The 20,827-nt window shown below is 49.5% G+C and overlaps 1 protein-coding gene across 3 annotated transcripts; it reads left to right on the forward strand.

Annotated features, from left to right (window-relative positions):
• Positions 1–542: 542 nt before the first annotated feature.
• RPP25L (ribonuclease P/MRP subunit p25 like) lies at positions 543–3,999 on the forward strand. 3 transcript variants are annotated; one of them, XM_058695078.1, is made up of 3 exons: positions 1,527–1,750; positions 1,847–1,915; positions 3,168–3,999. In XM_058695078.1, the coding sequence occupies exon 3, from the start codon at positions 3,202–3,204 to the stop codon at positions 3,691–3,693; it is 492 nt and encodes a 163-aa protein (XP_058551061.1). In that variant the 5' UTR covers positions 1,527–1,750; positions 1,847–1,915; positions 3,168–3,201; the 3' UTR covers positions 3,694–3,999. The 3 variants fall into 3 exon arrangements, with proteins under 3 accessions (XP_058551059.1, XP_058551061.1, XP_058551060.1); XM_058695076.1 differs by lacking the exons at positions 1,527–1,750; positions 1,847–1,915 and adding an exon at positions 543–1,520; XM_058695077.1 differs by lacking the exon at positions 1,847–1,915.
• The last annotated feature ends 16,828 nt before the right edge of the window (positions 4,000–20,827 follow it).

The following is a 20,827-nucleotide window of genomic DNA, read 5'->3' on the forward strand; positions in this document are numbered from 1 at the left end:
TGGTGAGGATGGGGGTGGTAGAAGGCAGAATTGTCAACCTTCCTAGTGGTTGGACCAGGAGGTATACTCATCCTGATCTGGCTTTCTGGGAGATGTAGAGTTCTCAGGACAAATGCTCTCATTTGATTGATACGAATGGAGTATTTATTTGTGTATCCATTTATCCCACATTTACCAAGTATCCTCTAAATGTCAGGTGCCATGGTAGGTGAGGAGGACACAGGTAGGGTCCACTTGATCCCTGCTCTGCACAGACTAGCTGGGGAGACAAAGAAAAGAGCAGTCCTACCAAGTGGGCACAAAACAAAAAGGAATGAGGGAGGCAGTCCTGGAGGGTGATATGTAGGATGTTTGAGAGCAAGGGAGTAGCATGTGCAAAGCAGAGAGGAACCTTGAGGTTTCTCTCATGGGAGTTTACTTGGTGCTATTAAGCGGGAAGAGGAGCCCAGAAGAGGTTTGGTTGCAGGGCTTTGGGCTCTGGGGTGGGGTGGGGGGCGGGGGGAGGGGTGGTTGTTGCCGGGTGGAGAGGGAGGGAACCTGAGGATAAAGAGTGGAGGAGTGGTGCTTCACTCCAAGTGTTTGCTGCCCCCTTGTGGTCTCAGGGAGTGCTGTCGTCCCAAATCCCTTTTTAACAGTCTGCTGGCCACCCAACGGTTTCACTAGCGTCTCAAATTCAGCATGTCGAAAAGAAGTCTGAAACTGGGAGTCATCCTAGACTCTTTCCTTCTCAGTTCAGTCACCAACTCTTCACCAAACCTACGTCTCCCAACTTAATCTACTTTTCTGTATTCCCACTGCCATTTCTCTTAATTCTCACAAATAATTTAACAACTATTTGAGCGCCTATTATACACTAGGCAACATACGAGTCTCAGTGGACACGCCCCCGGGACCCCGCGGCCTGTTCACCGGCCCGCGGCCGTTGGTCGAGGCCCAGTTCCCCCACCCCCACCCCCTCTGGCGGCAGCACAAATTGGTTTGCTCACAAATTGGTTTGCCCCCTGATGAAAACCCTCCGTGGCTTGCCATGCCCACAGAATTAAGTCCAATGTCAGAACTCGGTGACCAAGGGACTCCCCCGCGCAGCAGCAGTCACTTCGAACGGAACCTCTTGCCTCTGTCCAAAGTAAAACCCAATGCTTCGCCTTTGTTCTTGCTGTGCGCCCAGCTGGTGACGCCAGCGGAACCATCTTCTCAGGGCCAGATCCTTCCCAACTTTGGGACACGAGTCTCTGATGGTGGCTCCTCTCCGCAGGGCTCTCTCTCCACCCCAGTAGGGATGCCCTTGCTCCAGGATGTAACATCGGAGACTGTCTACATGTTCATGGTCTCGGGATGTTCTGGCTCAGCTGACTCCTAGACGTCCCCGCGAAACTCAGCTTTCCCGCTGAGGCACCGCTAGGCACGGCCCCTTAGGTCCCGCCCCTACACGGCGTGCGCGGCCCCGCGGCTTCGGCGCGCTCCCGGCTTGGGCGCCATCTTGGCTCCTGATCGAATTTGAGGCGTGCGCGGCCAGGGCGGTGAGAGCGAGAACGCAGTGGGGTGGGGGGACCCTGGAGGTAGAGGGAAGAGAGGGGAGGCTGGTCCTTGGTCTCTGCGGCTTGCTGAGCTGTGGAGTCCGCCCGTGGCGGTGGAGACGGCCAGGTTATAGACTCGGCTCTATGAGTAGCCCAGGCAGCCCTCCGCGTCAAGCCTCTGCTGCCGTTTCTGAGGGATCTGGGCTGAGGGCATTGACACGGGGAATCTCGTGGTGAGGGGTGCATGGCCCTATCCTAAGGATCCCGGAGTGGGAGAGGAGTTCAGTTCTGTTTGAGGAGCATCTGGACGAGTTCTTGGCTCTTTCCAGGGAGCTTGGAGTATAGGAGCCTCTGCGAGCGGAGTGAGGGGGCCTTGTCCCGGTCTTGGAGAGCTGTAGGTGAGGAGCGCTTAGTCTGGTTTTCGAAAGTCTAGGGCAGGGATGTAACCGGGGCCCAGGAGTGCAAGAGCACCTGGCTTTGGGATCCCAAACAGACCAGGTTCTGCCACTCCTGGCTGACAAAATCCGAAGGCAGAGAGCCAAGTGGTGGTGAAACAATAAAGTAATTTATTTCAGTGAGGCCAACACCGGAAGACAGCGGACTAGGCTCAAAGACGGTCTTCAAAGTGCTGAAAATACTTCTAGGTTTATATAAGGAGAATGTGAGACAAAGGTCGGTCCGTAGGTGCAAGAAGCAGTAATGGGCAGATTGATCATTGTCTTGGGGCCAGTCAAGGGGGTCTTGCTGGCATTAGGGCAGCCGTTATTGCTTGAGGGTTATTTTTGGTTCCCATCAAGGGATGCTTTGCCTGCAGGATCTTTTCCCTGAGTTAAAAGATAAGCTGGAGGGGCACCTGGATGGTCTGTAGAACATGCAACTCTTGATCTTTGGGGTTGTGAGTTTGAGCCCCACATTGGGTGTAGAGCTTACTTAAAAAAAAAAAAAAAATGGGGGAGGAAAATATAAACTGGAAAGAACTTTTTTTTTTTTTAATTTTTTTTAACGTTTATTTACTTTTGAGAGAGGCGGAGACAGAGTGCAAGCGGGAGGGGCAGAGAGAGAGAGAGAGAGCGAGAGAGACACACACACACAGAATCCGAAACAGGCTCCAGGCTCTGAGCTGTCAGCACAGAGCCCAATGTGGGGCTCGAACCCACGAACCATGAGATCATGACCTGAGCTGAAGTCAGTGCTTAACCAACTGAGCCACCCAGGTGCCCCTGGAAAGAACTTTATTAATTAGAAAGTATAGATTGAGGTAAAAATGGAGGTTCTTGAAGTCCTTGTTCAAGGCTCATGCCCTGTCCCAAGGAGCTCAAGATGAGAGAGGCTCATTCCCAGTCCTATGGCGCTTGGGATGAGGGGGCTTGGCCCTATCCTAAAGACCCCAGTGTTTGATGAATTTGGTCCTGTCTCAGGGACTCCAGGGTGGAGGGAGGGTTATGGCCCTGTCCAGAGGAATGGGGTATGTAGGATACAGCCTCTTCCCAGGGTAAAGTAGGCATGGCACCTTTTCTTAGAAGCCGGGGGTGAGGGGATATGGTCCTATTCCTGGGAAGTCTGGGATGAATAGGACCATATCCTGGAGAGCTGGGGTTGGGGGGTGTCCTGGGGCACATTGCCCAGCATTCATCTGACACTTCCCTGCAGTGGGCCGTGAAATTCAGACACAACAGCAAGTGGGATGGAGCACTACCGGAAAGCTGGCTCTGTGGAACTCCCAGCACCTTCTCCGATGCCCCAGCTACCTCCTGATACCCTGGAGATGCGGGTCCGAGATGGCAGCAAAATCCGCAACCTGCTGGGGCTGGCACTGGGTCGATTGGAGGGTGGTAGTGCACGGCATGTGGTGTTCTCAGGTTCTGGCAGGGCTGCAGGAAAGGCAGTCAGCTGTGCTGAGATTGTCAAGCGGCGGGTACCAGGCCTCCATCAGCTTACCAAATTGCGCTTCCTGCAGACCGAGGACAGCTGGGTGCCAGTCTCACCTGACACAGGCCTAGATCCCCTCACGGTGCGCCGCCATGTACCTGCAGTGTGGGTACTGCTCAGCCGGGACCCCCTGGACCCTAATGAATGTGGCTACCAGCCTCCAGGAGCACCCCCTGGCTTGGGCCCCACATCAAGCTCCAGCTGTGGCCCACGACCCCGAAGAAGGGTTCGAGACACTTGGTCCTGAAGATCTGCTGAGCAAGCTGTTCCCCAGGCATGGATGTCTAGGTTGGCTTTGCCTTCTCTGAGAAGTCTCTGTAACTGTTCAACATCCCCAACAAGACTTGAATCTACAGAAATAAGCCTCCCTGTCCTGCTTCCCCTTCTCTCTGGTGTGTGAAAAGGGACTGCTACAGTGACAGGTGTGCAGTCTTAGGTGGCTTCTGGATTGCTTAAGAAGGGCTTACTCAGCCTTCTCCCTACTGTGCTTCTGTCCTTTCTTCTGACAGAAATCCAGGGAGTGGTTAGGAAATAAAGGTTCTGCCTAATTGTCTGATGAGCCTCTGCTTGACCTGTGTAGAAGTGGGATTAAGGGAGGGGGAGTCCCTGCACCCCTCTTCCCCTGGTTTAGGGACATTTTTCTTTCTCTGCAGCATTTATTATAGTATAGTGGTTAAGGTCATGGTCTCAGGTAACAGACTGCCTGAATTTGAATCTGGCTCTGCCATTTGCTAGTAAGTTACTGCTTTGTGACCTTGGGCAAGTTACTGCTCTGAGCCTTAGTATTCCCATCCATAAAACAGGATATATATATAGTGCTTACCTCATAGGGTTGTTATGAGGATTTTTTTTTAATGTTTATTTATTTTGAGAGAGCAAGTAGGGAAGGGGCAGAGAGGGGGAGAAAGAATCCCAAGCAGGCTGCATGCAGTCAGCTCAGAGCCCATTGCAGGTCTGAACCCCATGACCCTGGGATCATGACCTGAGCTGAAATCAAGAGTCATGCTCAACTGACTTAGCCACCCAGGCGTCCCAAGGATTTTTTAAAATTTATTTATTTATTTAGAGAGAGCGAGAGAGAGCACACAAGCAGGGGAGGGGCAGGGAGAGAGAATCCCAAGCAGGCTCCGTACTGTCATCTCAGACCCTGATGCAGGGCTCGATCTCACATACTGTGAGATCATGACCTGAGCCAAAACCGAGTCAGACACTTAACTAACAGACCCACCCAGAGGATTGAGCTCCCTCAATCAGGACAGAGCACCCCTATGAGGCTTAGATGTAGAAATATGCACATATGACTCTTAGATACCACCTGGGCATATAGTACTATATAAATGTTAATTGCTATCATTATTAATGACTCCATTTACAAACATGTATTTTCCTATCTTAAAAACATAGCTCATGGGGCATCTGGCTGGTGCAGCTGGAAGAGCATATGGCTCTTGATCTCAGGGTTGTGAGTTTGAGCCCCATGTGTGTAGAGATTACTTAAATAAATAAACTAAAAAAAAAAAAAAAAAAAAAACAACAACAACAACCCAGCTCAGTCTCATATCTCCCTTCCAGGCCTCATCCTTTCTTTTTTACCCCTGGCTACTCCTTTTCTGTCTCAACTTGGCCTTAGACTCTCAGACTTACATTGGTAAGGTCAGGGGCATGAGGAGAGGTAAAGATTGCAATGGTAGCCAGGGGTCTGCAGGGATCAGAGCAGGATTGTGGGCAGTGGTAGACTCAGTGAAGAGTTGAATCAGTTGGGTCTCCCACTGGATTTTGAGGTCTTCCCCAATATTTCCAGTGACTGAGTGTCCAGTCACTAGGAAAGCATAAACTTGGGGCTGTTCTGGGTTCACACTGTGGCAGGATGAGCCCGTCAATTTGAGAGTGTTGAACTGATGTTTGGCTGAGTCTAGGCAGGAGGGGATGGATTGTTGGGAGAAATCCAACAATTGGAGGCATCAATAAGGGCTTAGGGCAGGGATGAGGGGACCAGAAGGCCAGAAGGCTATGGTCAAAACTTGAACACTATGTTCTGTGCTTTTCAAGATAGGTTGACCAGAGTGATGTGAAAGACCTTGAGGGAAGGGCAGGTGATGCAGATTCAGGGGATATTAGAGACAGGAACCCTCTGAACTGTTGCCCAGTCAGGCCTCTCAAATACAGAGGGTCAAGGAGCATCAAATACACCCCTAGAGGCTGTGGCAGGGATTCTGGTGTCTTGCTACCAGCAACTCCTGACTTCTCCCCATTCTCTTTGTGGCTAACTCAGGTTTTTGCTCCCTCCCAGCTTCTGTGTATTGCTTTTTCTCTAAGTATCTCCACTTGTGTGTCTTCTACCATAAAGAGCTGTCTGAGCGTCCTTGTTCCCCAGAGCTTTGGGGCTAGGCCACTTGCAGACTGTTGATGTGTGGCTCAGCATCCCATCCTGATCCAGCCTGCTGTGGCCAGGGTGGAATAATCACATGGAATAAGCATGCTGACCTGTGCTCAGGGGATGATTCAGAAAGGTGGTATTACAAGCTCTGGGGGTCCTAGGAAGGGTTCCCATTTGGGCAGTTCATTAAGGCACCACCTAGTAACTCCAGGATGATGGCAGGGCTTGTGTGAAAGAAACTGAGGAGGGGGTCAAAATCTCTTGGAAGGAACAGGATCTATAGCTCAGAGAATCAGGAAATAGGCCACAGGAAGAATTTTAGGAAGGGAACCCGAGAGAAGATAGTCCTTTAGAGTCAGAAAGCTTGACCCAATTTAGGAGGGAGCATAAGAGGTGTATATAATTGCTGATTCAGTGTCTTGCCATTCAATATCTCCTCCTTAATTCATTCCAGTATGGCTTCTACCTCCATAATTTGTGAGAAAAGGTTATGCCTTGGCATGAAGGGTAAGGAAGTGGAGACAGCTCTTTCAAGAAGTGGCATTGTGAATGGGAGGAGAGAGGTGATAAATAGTTGTAGAGAAATGTGGATGCAGAGTTTTCTATTTTAATGAGTTAGAGATTTGAACATATTTGTAGGTTAATGGAAGAAGCTAATAGTAAAAGAGATTAAAGAGGCAAGAGATTCTGGATAACTCATAGAATGAGACTCTTCAAGGGGTAAAAGGGAATGGGATCCAGAAGCATGGAGGTATGGGCCTTCCAAAGGGAAGAGGAGAGATGATTCCCTGTAAATTCCCAGGGAAGAAGTTGAAGATGGGTGTGCATACGAGTGGGTGTGGAGGTAAAGGTGGGACATGAGGAAGTTCAGAAGGTTCCTATTGATGTGGGAATCCAGCTCTGCTGCTGAGAGTGGAATGAGGAGGCTGGTGGGAAGGAAGTATGGGATCGTTGTTGCAGGAGAGATAACCAGGGGGTCACAGGAGGATGACCAGGCAGGGCTAAAAGCCCAGGTAAGGCTGGTGACCATGAACTTGTAGTGTTATCAGTCAGGGTGTGTGAGCTTCAGAAGCATCCATAGTACAGGTGAGGACTCAGGAATCACTGTTGCATCCTTCCAGACTAAGGTTAAGATAGGAAGAAACGATAGAAGAATAGTGAGGAGACTAGCAAGATGTAGTGAAGAATCAAGGAATCCAAAGTGGGTCAGGAGAGAAGTAAAGATAGGGATAGGGGTCACTGTCCTGGACATCCCCATGAAAATGTCGGGGTGGGATGGGATGAAATGGAGTAGTTGAGTGAACTAGGACAGGGCATTGTCACTATACGCATTTCTAGGGCTGTTGTACCAAAGTATCACAGATTGAGTGGCTTAGAACAACAGAAATTTACTGTCTCATGGTGTTGGGAGACTAGAAGTCTGAAGTCAAGGTGTCAGCAGGGCCATTTCCCTTTCTGAAACTTGTAGGAGAATCCTTCCTTGACTTGTCCTAATTTCTAGTTTGCTGTCAGTCTTTGGCCTTCTTGGCTTTTAGATGTATCACTCCCGTCATTCATCTTCACATTTCCTTCCGTTATGTCTGTTTCTATGTCCAATTTTCTTTTTATAAGGACACCAGTCAGGGCACCTGGGTGGCTCAGTCAGTTAAGTGACTCTTGGTTTTGGCTCAGGTCATGATCTCATACCCCACATCAGGCCCTGGGCTAACTGAGCCTGCCTGGGATTCTCTTCCTACCTCTGCTTCCCCCTCCACACGTGTGCACAAGTGCTCTCTCTCAAAATAAAACTCAAATAAATAAATAAATAAGGACACCAGTCATATTGGATTAGGGCCCACCCTAATAACCTCATTTTAACTTGATTACATCTGTAAAGATCTCATTTACAAACAGTCACCTTTTGGGGTACTAGGGGTTAGAACTTAAACATATCTTTTATGGAAAGAGATAATTCAATAGTAGTTAAAGGATGAGATGGAGGAGTTGTGGATTTGAGAGTTTTGGTTATGGGCCTGGGAGTGGATAGCTGAGTGGCCTGGAGAGAGAGTCACTGAAGACAAGGTTGAGGAATTAAGAGGCTAGGGAGGGTGGTGATGTGTGTGTTGGGGGCAGGAGGGGGGCTTCAAGGTGGGCAATGGGGTCATCCAGGATGGAATGTGCTGAGCATTCTCACTGCTTGCCTTAGAGGTGGTGTGTATAGTGAGTTTGTTCCCCTTGAAATGGGGACTTAAGACCACAGTATGACTGGAGGGGTTATATACCTGCCACATGCAAGCAGGCACCAAATCCTGCCAATTTTACTTCCTAGGTGTCTCCATTCCCACAGCTGCTGTTGTTTTGTGCCTCTCAGTATCTTGTAACATTCTCCTTACTGGTTTCCCTGCTTCACTCCCTTCTGAGCTCTCCTCCAAACCAAGCCACTAACTTTTCCCTTTGTTTAGAATGCTCTTCTGACAGATACCTGCATGGCCATCTCCCTTCCTCCTTTAAGCCATCACTCAAATGTCACCTCAGCAAAGGCCTATTCTGACCAATCCATTTAAGACTGCAGTCAAGCACTTTTTTTCCCCTTCTAAATATAATTTACATCTTTTAAATAGTGTTTAGTTTATTGTCTGTCTCCTCCTGATGAGAATGTAAGCTTGGAAAGGGTAGGAATCTTTTTTTTTTTTTTTTTGGTGCAAAAAAAAGTGATTTTATTAAAGCTTGGGGACAGAACCCATAGGCAGAAAGAACTGTGAGGAATCTTTGTTTTGTTGACTAATGTAACCTAAGGATCTTGAACACTTATTGGCATATAGTAGGTGTTTGATGAATTGATGACTGGTTAATATAAGAACGAATGGCTATTGAGCCTCCAAGTATGTGGCCATACCCAGATCCTGTCATTCTCCCTCAGCCTTCCCATGTCCAGATTAGAGGACAAAATCCAAATTAATTCATTGGATGGTCTTAAAGGACCTCCTTGCTTGGTCACTGCCATGGCTTAGTCTATCTTTGGCCTAATCCCTTTGTTTTTTTTTTTTTTTTTTTTTTAACATTTTTTTTTTTTTTTTTAATTTATTTTTGGGACAGAGAGAGACAGAGCATGAACGGGGGAGGGGCAGAGAGAGAGGGAGACACAGAATCAGAAACAGGCTCCAGGCTCCGAGCCATCAGCCCAGAGCCTGACGCGGGGCTCGAACTCATGGACCGCGAGATCGTGACCTGGCTGAAGTCGGACGCTCAACCGACTGCGCCACCCAGGCGCCCCTGGCCTAATCCCTTTGGACCTGGGCTCTGGGCATACTAACATCTTACTCTTCTGACATGCATGAGATTTTCTGCCTCTGAACCTTTGCGCTTGCCATTTGTCTGCTTGGCACCCATCAAGAGTGTTCAAAGGACACTAGTAATAAACTCTGAGCGCTTGCTCCTGAGGACCTATCTCTCCACTCCCAAACCCCTCTCAATTTGGGATAAGGCCTGATTCTGTAAGGTACCTCCAGCTACCGCTTTGGTCCTTGCACTAGGAAGGTGGTGTATGGTTGCACTTCTGAATATGGGCACAAGGTGGCAGCATTTACAAAGGGATAGCCCATCCTCTTGCAGGGTTTGTACAGAGGTTGCCAGGAGATTCAAGACCAAGGTACTAGTCTAGGCTTGAAATTTGGCCTCACTGGGCTCAGAGATCTCTCATTTGTTCCACAAACAGCTAGTGATCACCCATAATGTGACAAATACAGTCACTCGCTTCAGAACCTCTAGCCCCAGCTGTAGCCACGTATATAGGGATTTTCACTATTGGTATAAGTACAGAGATTAGGGAAGTTCATTAGACTTCAGGAGTTCAGAGCCCTCCGTCCAGTCTTTAGGAAGAGTCAAAGCTTCAAAGAAGAAGACATTATGCTTGTGTAGAATCTTGAAGAAGCACAAGAAGTGAAAAGGATATTCTTGGTAAAGGGCAGGCATGAACTAAGGTATAGAGGTGAGAAAAGCACAGAGATCATCACTGGAGCATGAAGTTCAAGGCGGGGAGTGTGAGGAATCAAGCTCCAAGGTGGGTGGGAGCCAGACTGGAAGGGCCTGAGTGTCTGGCCAAGGAGCTTGGGCTTTTTCTTGAGGGTGATGGAGAGTCACTGAAGCCTTTAAGGAGGAAATGATGTGGCATTATCAGATTGGTATTTTAGGGAGAGCTCTGGCTGCTACAGTGTAGAAAATGGGTTGGGGGCACAGGCAGAAAAGTCAGTGAGGAGGTTGCTGTAGGGATCCAGGGGGAGATGGTGAAGCCAAAATTATGGCTGGAGCAGGCCTTAGAGAAGCCTCTCCTAGCTCACAGAAGCTTTCATGGCCTGGCACTTTGAAAGAATTCTTGGCCCTTGGCACCCTCTTCCCTGCCATTTAAGCCACCTCAGCCCTTCTGTTTCTGAGGTTCCTTTTGGCTCTACCTTAGTTCCCCTGGTTATCCTGGTTGGAACCAGTGTTTCTGTCAGTTTCCATGTGGGGCCCTCAACTTCCTTAGGTCCCACTCTCTTGGGAGATCTGTCAACCTTCAGCACACCCTACATCCCAGCCTCCCTCAGTGTGATCCTTTCATGCATATCCTTCTTTGACAGAAACACCAGATAGATATGTGACTGAGGGGCCTCCTCCACTAGGGCTGTCACTCTCTGCCATTGCCGCCCCTGCCACCCCCAGCCAGCATTCATACAAACATATGTGTGTGCATACACATATGCGTGTATCATTGACAGGACTGATGCTGAAGGAAGGGTATCCCTGGCAGGCAGAGGAGTGTCACCTGAGGAGATGTCTGGAGGTAGGAAAGTACCAGGGAGTGTTTGGGGAGCACAGGGGAATGTTGTTAGCAGGGTCTGGAAGGGACTGGTCACGGCCTTCAAGGTTGGGCCCTGAGCCATGACCAAGTACTGCAAGCAAGGGGCATCACAGCCAGGTTTTGAGCAGAGATTGGGAGAGTCACCTTCATTCAGTCTCATGAATATGCACAGAACCTGTTGAATTATGCAGACCGAAAGGATGTAAATGTATATGCAAATTTTCTGCTGCCCTTCTTGTTGCTATGGAAACCAAAGAATAGCAAAAGGGGGCCCAAACCCTGGGGAGACCAGACTGGAGAGACTGGAGACCAGGAGGATCTCCTCTCGCCTGCTTTTCCCTTTCCTTCTGTTTTAATCTTTTTCTTTGCCTCACTCTTTGTCTCCGGGCTCTCTCTTTCCATCTCTTTGCCCCTCTTGATCTTTCTGTCTCTATCTCTATTTATCCCTCCTGTTTTTTTTGTTTCTGTCTCTCAGTCTCTGAGCTTCTGTCTGTCCATGTGTATATATCTTTGACTCCATGTCACTGTTGCTCTATGACTCTGAGACAATGTTTCTCTGTGACTTCATGTCTCCCCCTATCTTTGTGTCTTAAATTCCATGGCTCTCCCTCCTGCATTCCCTGTCTCCATGTCTCTGACTCACATCTTTTTTTCTCTGCATCTCTATTTTTGTGTCTGACTCTCTCTAATTGTGTCTATTTCTTGGTCTTTCTTCCAAGTTCTTTCCCTTCTCTTTTCACTCTGATTCTGTCTCTCTGAACTTCTTATTCCAATGCTTGTCTCTGATGGGAAGGACAGGAAGCTGCACATCTGTTCTTGACTGATGGCCCAGCCACCCACATGTTCAAAGATTCCTAGGTGCTCTCCCCACATAAAATCCTGTTGCAGGTCTGGCCCCTGTCAGTGTTGCCATTGGACCCCTGTGACAGGCCTATGCTGGCTGCCAGTACACCAGGGCTCCTGTTCTAGCCTTTGCCTACTGTGTGACCCTGCCTAGTGTTTCTCTCTCTGGATCTGTAGTCCCATCTCTTTCGAAGCTGGTGGGCATCTTGAGGCAATGAGGTATAGAGAATAGAGAAGTGAGAGGTGAGTCTTAGTGGTTCACCCATCTGGCCCTCTGCCCAAGGGCTGACGTGAAGGGTCTGGCTGGGGCCCAGGTATGAGGGTGTCTAGGGCTAGTTGAGACCAATCCTGGCCCCCAGAGAAGACTTCTTGCTGATCCACAAAATCAAGCAGCAGCCTATCCACAGTCTATCTATGCTTCTGCCTGTTGCAGCCTTAAACATCCAATTACGTGTTCAGGGTCCTTTGTTTGCCCCTCTGCCATTGCGCTTACGTTTATAGAACACCTATTCTACACCATGCTTCTGCCTTCACAGGTCCACAGTGATAGAGAAATGTCATCTGGGCTTTTTGCATCTTCCCCCTCCCTCCCAAGAAGGGTCTCTTTGGTCCAGGTGGAAGGAAGAACACAGACCCTTCAACTCCCATAGCTTCCTATCCCTGGTGGGCTCATTTGTGGGTATAAAGCATATGCAGCTGCAAAAGTCATGGATCAAGGTTAGGAGAAACAGAGACACAGAGACAGAGACAAGAGTAACTGGATCTATGGAGGCAATATGTCTCCATACAGGGTTTGGGATGGGGTATAGGAAATTTAGGGCAGGACTGAGGGTGAGGGTGGGCCAGAGTATTTTGAGGGCAGGTAAGCCACCCTATGTAGAGGTGGAAGCTTCCCCTTTCAGCCCTGGGCAGGATGCCTTAACTTCTAGGGAGGCACTAGACATAGGGGATCTGGCTGGGGCCCAGGTGTGGGGGCAGTCAGAGCAGTCAGGGCAAGCCCCCTCCTCCAAGAGACTGCCAAACTAAGCCCCCAGCTCTCCTGTCTCGCCAGAAAGGACACAGACATAATCACTCTTCCCATTGACTGTGATTCACCCATGTTCAGGCCCAGGCGTGATCATGCTGTCAGGAATTCCATGTTTGAATTAAAAACCTCCCTGGACACCCTACCCCACCCCACCTGGGCCAGTTGTGCCAATGGGTGTTGGAGCAGGGTCAAACAAGGCTTTCTGGAGGGCTTTAGGCAAAGCCACACATGGAGAGGAAAAAAAGGGATTAGGGGAAAATGGAGAGTGAGAAAGACTGAAAGAGGAGACATAAACATTGATGGGTAGAAAACCAAAGCCAGCAGATGAAGGGGGCTCTGGTACCCACCAGGCTGGCACTGAACACTTGACTGGATTATCTCATTTAATTGAATCCTCACAACAGTCATAGGCAAATAGGCACTATTATGATCCCATTTTATTCCTGAGTTAATTGAGGCATAGAGACATTCAGTCATTTCCCTGAGGTCACAAAGCCAGTAAATGATGAGTAGGTATTTGAACGTTTCAGTCTCACTGAAGAGCCAAGAAGACAGACAGACATAGAGACAGAGGTTGGGACAAATTCTCACACCACCACTCATGGCAAATCTGGGACTCCTGGAATCATCAGGCAGCTGTTCAGGGGAAAACCTTCCCACAGGCCAAAGAACATGCAGCTTCCTATCCTTTCTATCAGAGTCCAGGACTGTGACAGAGAGAGACATAGAGGGAGAGAGAGACAAAGACATCAAAGCAGGGAGAGAGATGGAAGGGGAACTCTGTGCCACAGAATTCCTTATCTGACTTTCCTCCTTCCTGCCAGGTGTGCAGCCTGTCCTGCCCCTGAGTCAGATCTAGCCCAGCAGACACCTTGCTTTGGTGGGGCCTAGGCTTTGAGATCCACTTTTTCTTCCCTACAAATTTATTTATTTATTTTAAATTTAATGTATTTATTTTGAGAGAGAGCACATGGGAGGGGGTGGAGAGAGAAAGAGAGATTGAATCCCTAGCAGGTTCTACACTGTCAGCACAAAGCCCAACTCAGGGCTTGAACTCATGAACCATGAGATCATGATCTGAGCCAAGATCAAGAGTCAGATGCTTAACCAACTGAGCCACCCAGGCACCTCTCCACACACAAATTTATTGAGCACCTACTAGTAGAGAGGCACTCCTGCTCCACATCTCCTACCTCTTTCTCTTTTACTATTGAGAAGTCTTTCCCATTGTCTAACTTCAATCCCCTAGGATAGGTTCTGCAATAAGGGATCAAGATTAGAATTTGGGGACACTTCGATATGGAGGCTTATTCTAGCCAAGTACAGAGAAGAGGCCCCTGAGGGCTGGCTTTGGGTGCCTTCTGGTTGGAGGCCCCTTCTAGTTGGTTTGGAGAAGAGGGTCATGGCCCAGCTGGTGGGGCCTAGAGAGCTGAGCTGTCAGCAGTAGGGAGGATAGGGTTGAGAAAAAAAACCAGGAACTATCCTGAGGGAGCCAGGGAGTTGGCTTTATGGTTTCTAATGTTTTAACCCTGGTTTCAATTACCCCCGGGGTCCCCAGGCTTCCCTGATGGTTGTGGGCTCCCAAGCTTGAGGGAGGCTCAGGACTCTCCTGGGAATGCCAGAAACTAGAGGCTCAGGGATAGGAGTCTGGGGGCAGGGGAGAATTTCCATCCTCTTCTTCCATGTGTCTGGCTGAGAGAGGCCGCCAGACCAAGCAGGACTCTGGGGACAGCAGGGAGGCTGGGGAAGGAGGGGCCTACACTCTGCTCACAGGCTTCTATGGAGGGTCTACATCAGCCAGCTCCTTAGCACCAGTTTGGTCCCATTGGCCTCAGCCCAATCCTGGCTGCTAAAGCCCAGAGCTCTTTCTTGGCCTCATCAGGCTCCTTTTTGGTCTTGTGACAACCCTGACTCCTGGCTTTCCTTCTGCCTCTGGGGCAACCACACCTTCCCTGCTCACTCTGTTTTTTAAATTTATTTTTTTATTTTTATTTTTTTATTTTTTGAGAGACAGAGTGCAAGCAGAGGAGGGGCAGAGAGACAGAGAGAGAGAGACACACACACACTTACACACACACAGAGTCGGAAGCAGGCTCCAGGCTCTGAGCTGTCAGCAAAGAGCCTGATGAGGGGCCCGAACTCACAAACCAGGAGATCATGACCTGAACTGAAGTCAGATGCTTACCCAACTGAGCCACCCAGGCACGCCTCTGCCCACTCTGTTTATTAATCATGGTTCCTAGGGCTTCAGCTTCAATCCTCTCCTCCCCTCCTCCTCCCTCTCATCATTTTTTCTCCCTGCTCCTGTGATCTATCTTGTTATCTTCTAGCATGTTCAGAGTGCCCAGATCAGTCCAAGACTTTGATGAATGCCCGTACAACCAGCAAGAGCCAGTTACAGGGGGCATTAGAAGCCGAACAGGGACTGCACACTTCCAACCAGGTGGCTCTTTCTCACCTTCTGTGTTCTTCCCATCCTTGTCGCTGCTGGTCACCATCCCACAGACCTTCAACTCCATGGATATGTCAAGCCCCAACTCTCTCCAGCTCAGTGAACGGCACCATCATCTCCCAGTTACTCAAGCCAAAAACCTGGGAGTCATCTGTGCTTTTGTACACAATGTTCCCTCTGGGCCTGGCACACAGTAGGTGCTAATAAATGTCTCTTGAACTGAGCTTAATTCAGTTTTCTCTCTTGGACTCCCATCTGCCTCTGTCTGGTTCCCTGGGACTTGGTGTCTCTGGCATTCAATCTTTAAATCTCTAATTTTTCTCTGTCTTCTCAATCACTACAATTGAGTTTCTGAGGGAGAAGCTGGGGCTTCTTTTTTTCCCTCTGTCCCTGCCCCAGGGAATCATAGGCTCACTGGAAATGGAGCTGTGGGAGATGAAGGGAGGAAAACAATCTTTGGGCCATGTGGCCCTCAGTCCTATTTGGAAATAGGGAAGCAGCTCTACAGCAGCAAGGATCAAGGTCAGACTCTGGGCTGGCACTGGAAGGAGACAATCCTTTGAAGACATATGCCTTCTATGAAGAATTGGGGAGAAAAGGATCAAGACCCACTGGAGTGGGAGGAAGGGTAAGTTCTTTGTGTTTTTGAGCAGGGAATTAGTTTCATGCAAAATTTTGCAACACAACATGAAGAAAAACGGCATCTGTGATTTTGCAAGTCTGTGTCCTTGCTCCAGCCTTCAAACACACTTGGTGTCCTAATCCTGACTTCTCTGTCCTCTTTTGTCTCTCTCCCCACCATCCACTCTGATTCCCCTATTCCTTCCCTGACCATCTACCACTCTTTCCAAACGTATCCCAGACCTTGGGATCACTGGGGGAGGGTCCTTGGAAGAGCAGACTCTAGACTAAGTGTCCAGGGGTCTGTTCTCTGTGTATAGGGCAACACAGGGGTTCCTCTGTCAAGGGAGCAGATGGAGATGAATCTGAGCCCTCCCCTCCCCCACCTCCCCTGACAAAGCCCTGTTCTCTCTTCAGCCCCAGGGCCCTGCCCCGGGTTAGATTGGAGGTCTCCCTCCCATGGGTAACTGCAGACACCTCTTCCCTGGCTGCCCCACCTTCAGCCTTAGCCTTTCTCACTACTCTGTACAGCAGCCTCAGTGATCTCACTAAAATGTAGATCTGGTTATGTTCCTCACCTACTTTATGCCTTTCCAGACTTGCATGGCCTTGGCACTAAAAGCACTTCAGGATGTGGTCTCTGAGCCACTCAGGCTATCTCAGTCTGCCTTTTGCCTTCTGGGTCACTGCTTAATCCCTTACTGGACACCAAATCCTCTTTGCCATCCCTGGAGCATGTAACCCATTCAGATAGCCTCCCTCTCCTGTGCCCTGGGACTTTTCTCCTCTGGGCCAATGTTGTCCTGCTTGCTTACCACATTCATTCATTCATTCATTCATTCAACATTTATTTAAATCTAGTTCAAATGTTAGGAGTACCTGTTCTATGCCAGACCCAGCTCTAGTTGCCACAGGGCTGCCCTCACGGAGCTCACAGGCACCACACAAGTAACTAGGTAGTTTAACGTCACACAAATTACTATAAGGAAAAAGACTATGGCACTATGGGAGAAAAAAAAGGGGCTTAGTCTAGGCTTCTTTTAGATGATATTTAGGCTGTCACCTCTTTCCTAAGAGGACCATGGATTCAGACACAGCACTCTCACATGGACAAATTGTATACTTGCCTATTTTGCTTAGTATCCATCTTCCTTAACTAGAATGGGAATCCCATGAGGACAAGGGATTTTTAAACTTTTTTAGACAAAAAGTAAACAGTAAAGTACACAAACCTTAAGGGTACAGATCAGATTTTGACATATGTGTTTACACTTTTGGAACCCAACACCCCCCCCCCCCCAACAAAGGTAAGTACGATTCCGACTTCTATCACCATAAATGAGTTTTGCCTGTTCTTGAGCTTTGCATAAATGAAATCATTCAATATGCTGTACTCTTTTCTGTTTCTTTTTTTTTTCTTTGATTGACATTTTGTCTGTGAGCTTTATCCATTTTTGTTGTGTGTAGCTATAGCTGTTGTTTTGTTTTTGTTTTTTTTTTCTGTAACTGTATCATAATCTATTCATTTATTTGGGTTGTTTCCAGCTTGAGACTATTATGAATAAAACTGCTATAAACATTCTTTGTGAGGTAATAAGGTACATAGATGTTCAACTTAGTAGATCCTGCCAAACAATGTTCCAAAGTGGCTGTACTAACTTATACACGTACCAGTAGTATGTAGAGTTCTAATTGCTCCACGTCCTTGAGAGGGCAGAGCTTTTTGTCTGTTTGCTTCATTGCTATATTCTATCACTTACATCAATGTCTGGTACATAGTGGATGCTCAATATATACTTATTGATTGCCTTATGAATGGGGGAGCTATCTGCATTCCTGGGGTCCTGCTCTGGCCCAGGCACTAACTTGCTGTGTGACTCTGGGCAGGTGACTCCCCCTCTCTGAGTTGTTTCCTTGTCTGTAGCATAAGGGGAGTGACAGTAGAGGCTTTACCTTCCAGTGCCAGCTAGATGCTCTGAGAGCTGGACACCTGTTCATTCATTCAGTCCACTTGGGTCTATAAGGTCCTACTATGTACCAGGATGGTGAGGGTGTGATCCGTGACATACCACTGACAGCCTCTTTCAGGTCAGCCAAGACCAGGGGTCATTGCCCATCTTGTCCCCAACTCATCCTTCTGGAGTCTGTTCTTCCTTCCTCTGTCCAGCCCTGACCCCAGGGGGAGGGGGTCTGGACTGAGCCTGTGGATGGAAAATGTGATTAATGATCAAAAAAACATCCAAAAGGAAGAGACCAGGAAAACAACTTGGGGAAAGCTCCTCGCCCAGGGGAGGGGGGCCATGTCCTGGGCCTTGGGACAGCTCCGGCTGCCCTCCCGCCGCCCTTTCTGGGAAGCTGCCACAGAGTGGGTAATTTTAGCCAAAAGTGAAAAAAAAAAGCCACTCTAATTATTTATGAAAAAAGTTCCCCCCACCCAATGTAAATTATGCTTCCCCTGGAGGCTTCCCCCTACTGTTACTCCATTCCTAGTGGTCCCTCTGCTTGGTCAGGCTGGGGGGCCCTAGAGACACTGGGCTGGGGGCAGAGGAGGAATTTCAACATGAAATGTTTTGTTCATTAGCAGAGAACATAGGGGGAAATTCCCTTTTTGCCTGGGCCTGGGCAGCCCAGGCGAATACCCAAAACCTATTGTCAAAAATAGAGTCTGGGCTGCAGAGCAGGGTGGGGGTTTTACTGGGGTGGCGGGGGTGGGGGGACACAGACGTTTATTCCCCTTCTCTTAGACTCCGGGCTTTCAGGGGTTTCCTGAGCCTTAATCCTTCCTTCTTTCGGGGATTTCATTCCCAATGTCTCAGGTTGCCCACAAAACTTCCTCCTTAGCAAAATGGGAGGAACTGGGGTTAGACTGGCCTTAGAACTTCCAACTAAGGAGGAAGGGAGGATATCAAAGAGAGGGAGGGGAGGCCTTGGACCTATCCAAATTATTCAGAATTCTGGTAGAATATGTTGGGATCAGTAGGTAGCAAATCTGAGGGGGGCCAGGAGCAGGAATGAAACCACCTCTTTCTATCTGAGTGGATTTAGAGGGCCCCAGTGAGGAGGGAAGTACATAGATAGCTCCAGAGAGCTGAGGACAATTCCAGGCTGAATATTTAGGTTTCCCTATTATAGTTTCAGCTCTTTCCTGTTCTTTACTTTTAGGGAATCTTTGCCCTTTCCTGGTGCCAAGGTTAGAAGGGTCAGGGCACTCTTAGGTGGTGGTCCAAATGACAAGATTCCAGAAGGGGCTCTGCAGCATAGGGCTGTTGTAAGTGGGTCCTAGGTGCTGTCCCAGGATAGAAGTGAGTCCTCCCTGGGGTGCTAGGCTGGACCCTGAGTGTGTGTGTGGGTGCTCAAGGGGCCCCCCTGCCTGGCTCGTCCTGGGGCTGTGTGGGGATCGGGTTTCTCGGCGCCTGGAGCCTCCGCGAGGCCGAGCTGTTCCCGGTCCCCGGCCAAGCCGCCCCGGGCGCTGGCACTGGGAGAGGAAGCAGGGGGGGGGGGGCGCGGTGAGGGGGAGCAAGAGGGGGGGGAAGTGGGGGGAGCTATGAGGGCTTTTACGTAACTGCCTCCCAGAGCCCGCCCCTACTGCCAAACCCCAGTGTGGAACTTTGTGTGATTGAGTGTATGTGCCTATGTGACATGCGGTGTGACTGAGTACATGGCTGTGTGTGACCGTGTCTGTGTGTGGGGATGGTGTATAAGTGTGCGATTCGGGGGGGTCCTGCCCTTCTGGGACCTCTAGCTGCCAGTCCTAAGCAGAGGACCCTGACTCCCAGTGTGCCATGGCAAGGTTGAATATAAACTTTTGACTCTTTGAAACTATGTTACTTTACATGACTGTGTGTTTGGCATTTGTAGGCAAGACAGGGAGCCTATGTGTGTTTGTAACTTCGGATAGCCAAGTGTGTGACCCTAGTGGAACTTTCTGATGGAACAGCACATTAGAAGAGCATCATTTCCCAAAGGAGCACTAGAAAAGGTAGACCATAGGAGGTGGGATAGAAGCCTCCTTCCCTGAGGGCACAGCAGTAGGAATGGAGAAGGGTCCTTGCTATCCATGATGGAGGAGGGTTGAGCCAAAAGTCCTGCCACAGAGCCCTCTTTCATGGCAAGTGTAAAACTCCAAGGACTCAAGAGTCAAGAAGAATTTCCCTCAATTTCCCAAGTCTTTCTGGGGTTATCAAATCTGAAATCTACATCACTTGCAGGGCAAGAGGGCTCTGAACTAAGGGCATTATTTCCTGCTGCCCCTCACTGGAGAAGCAGATGTTGTTGATCGGTGTGAAGATAGGGTGGGACTGGGAGGAGAGCGTCCATGAAGTTGGTTTAGCTTAAGAGTAAGTGTGCATGACAGAGAAGGGAGCTGGCGCGGAGCTGGGGCCATGGGAGATAGGGGTGCCTAGCTGGCTCAGTCCCTAAAGCATGTGACTCTTGATCTCAGGGTTGGGAGTACCAGCCCCACGTTGGGAGTAGAGATTTCTTAAAAAAAATAATAATAAAATTAAATTTTAAAAGCTTGAGAGGACACAGGGCCAGATCCTGCAAAGGCTTTGAAACCCCACCTAAGAAGCCTGGCTTTGCCCCCACGCCAGGGTATGGGAGGGTTCAACACGAAGATTTAGGAAGCCCAGAAGCTCGTGGCAGATAGGGCATTGAAAGCTGTGGGAGCGGAAACCCACGAGTAATCTGTTGCCCCAATCCAGATGGGAGCAGAATCAGTTCTTATGGCGGCCAAAGGGAAGGCGCCCCACCCAGGCTGTTCCATAGGTGGGCGCCGCCTCTGAGCTGGAGCCGCAGCCTTAGGGGTGTACGCGCGTCCCTCATCGCCCGCCAGGTGTCGCTGCGACACCGGAGAAGAGGGCGCGGCCAGGGTGTTGCGCCTGGAAGTTGCTGAGGATCTACCAACGCCGGAATCCAGTCCGACGTGCGCCTCTTGTCCTTGCTAAGCCTCGGACGCACCGACATGTCCGGCTCCCGGATCCTGATTGCCTGGCGCAGACCCTGCCCCGGCACCCGCGGACTTCGGTGCTGCTGACTACAGCCCCCGAGTCCCCAGGTGGAAAGGGGACGTTGTTCGGGGAGGAACCCCCCACTGCCCTCAACCTGGCAGGAGGCAGTGGCTAAGACACTGAAGGATCTGGAAATCCAGCAATGACCTGCCGATCTCGGCGCCAGTCGGCCCCTCGAGGGGTATGGGGCCCCCTGAGCACCCAACCTCATCCAGGCCTAGTTGCTGCGCAGGGTG

This window comes from Neofelis nebulosa, chromosome 12 (genome assembly GCF_028018385.1).
Source record: "Neofelis nebulosa isolate mNeoNeb1 chromosome 12, mNeoNeb1.pri, whole genome shotgun sequence".
In the NCBI taxonomy this organism is placed as follows: domain Eukaryota; kingdom Metazoa; phylum Chordata; class Mammalia; order Carnivora; family Felidae; genus Neofelis; species Neofelis nebulosa.

What these genes read in the sequence shown, in the direction of transcription:
- RPP25L (XM_058695076.1), top strand. Translation starts at nt 3,202, where the DNA reads ATGGAGCACTACCGGAAAGCTGGCTCTGTGGAACTCCCAGCACCTTCT.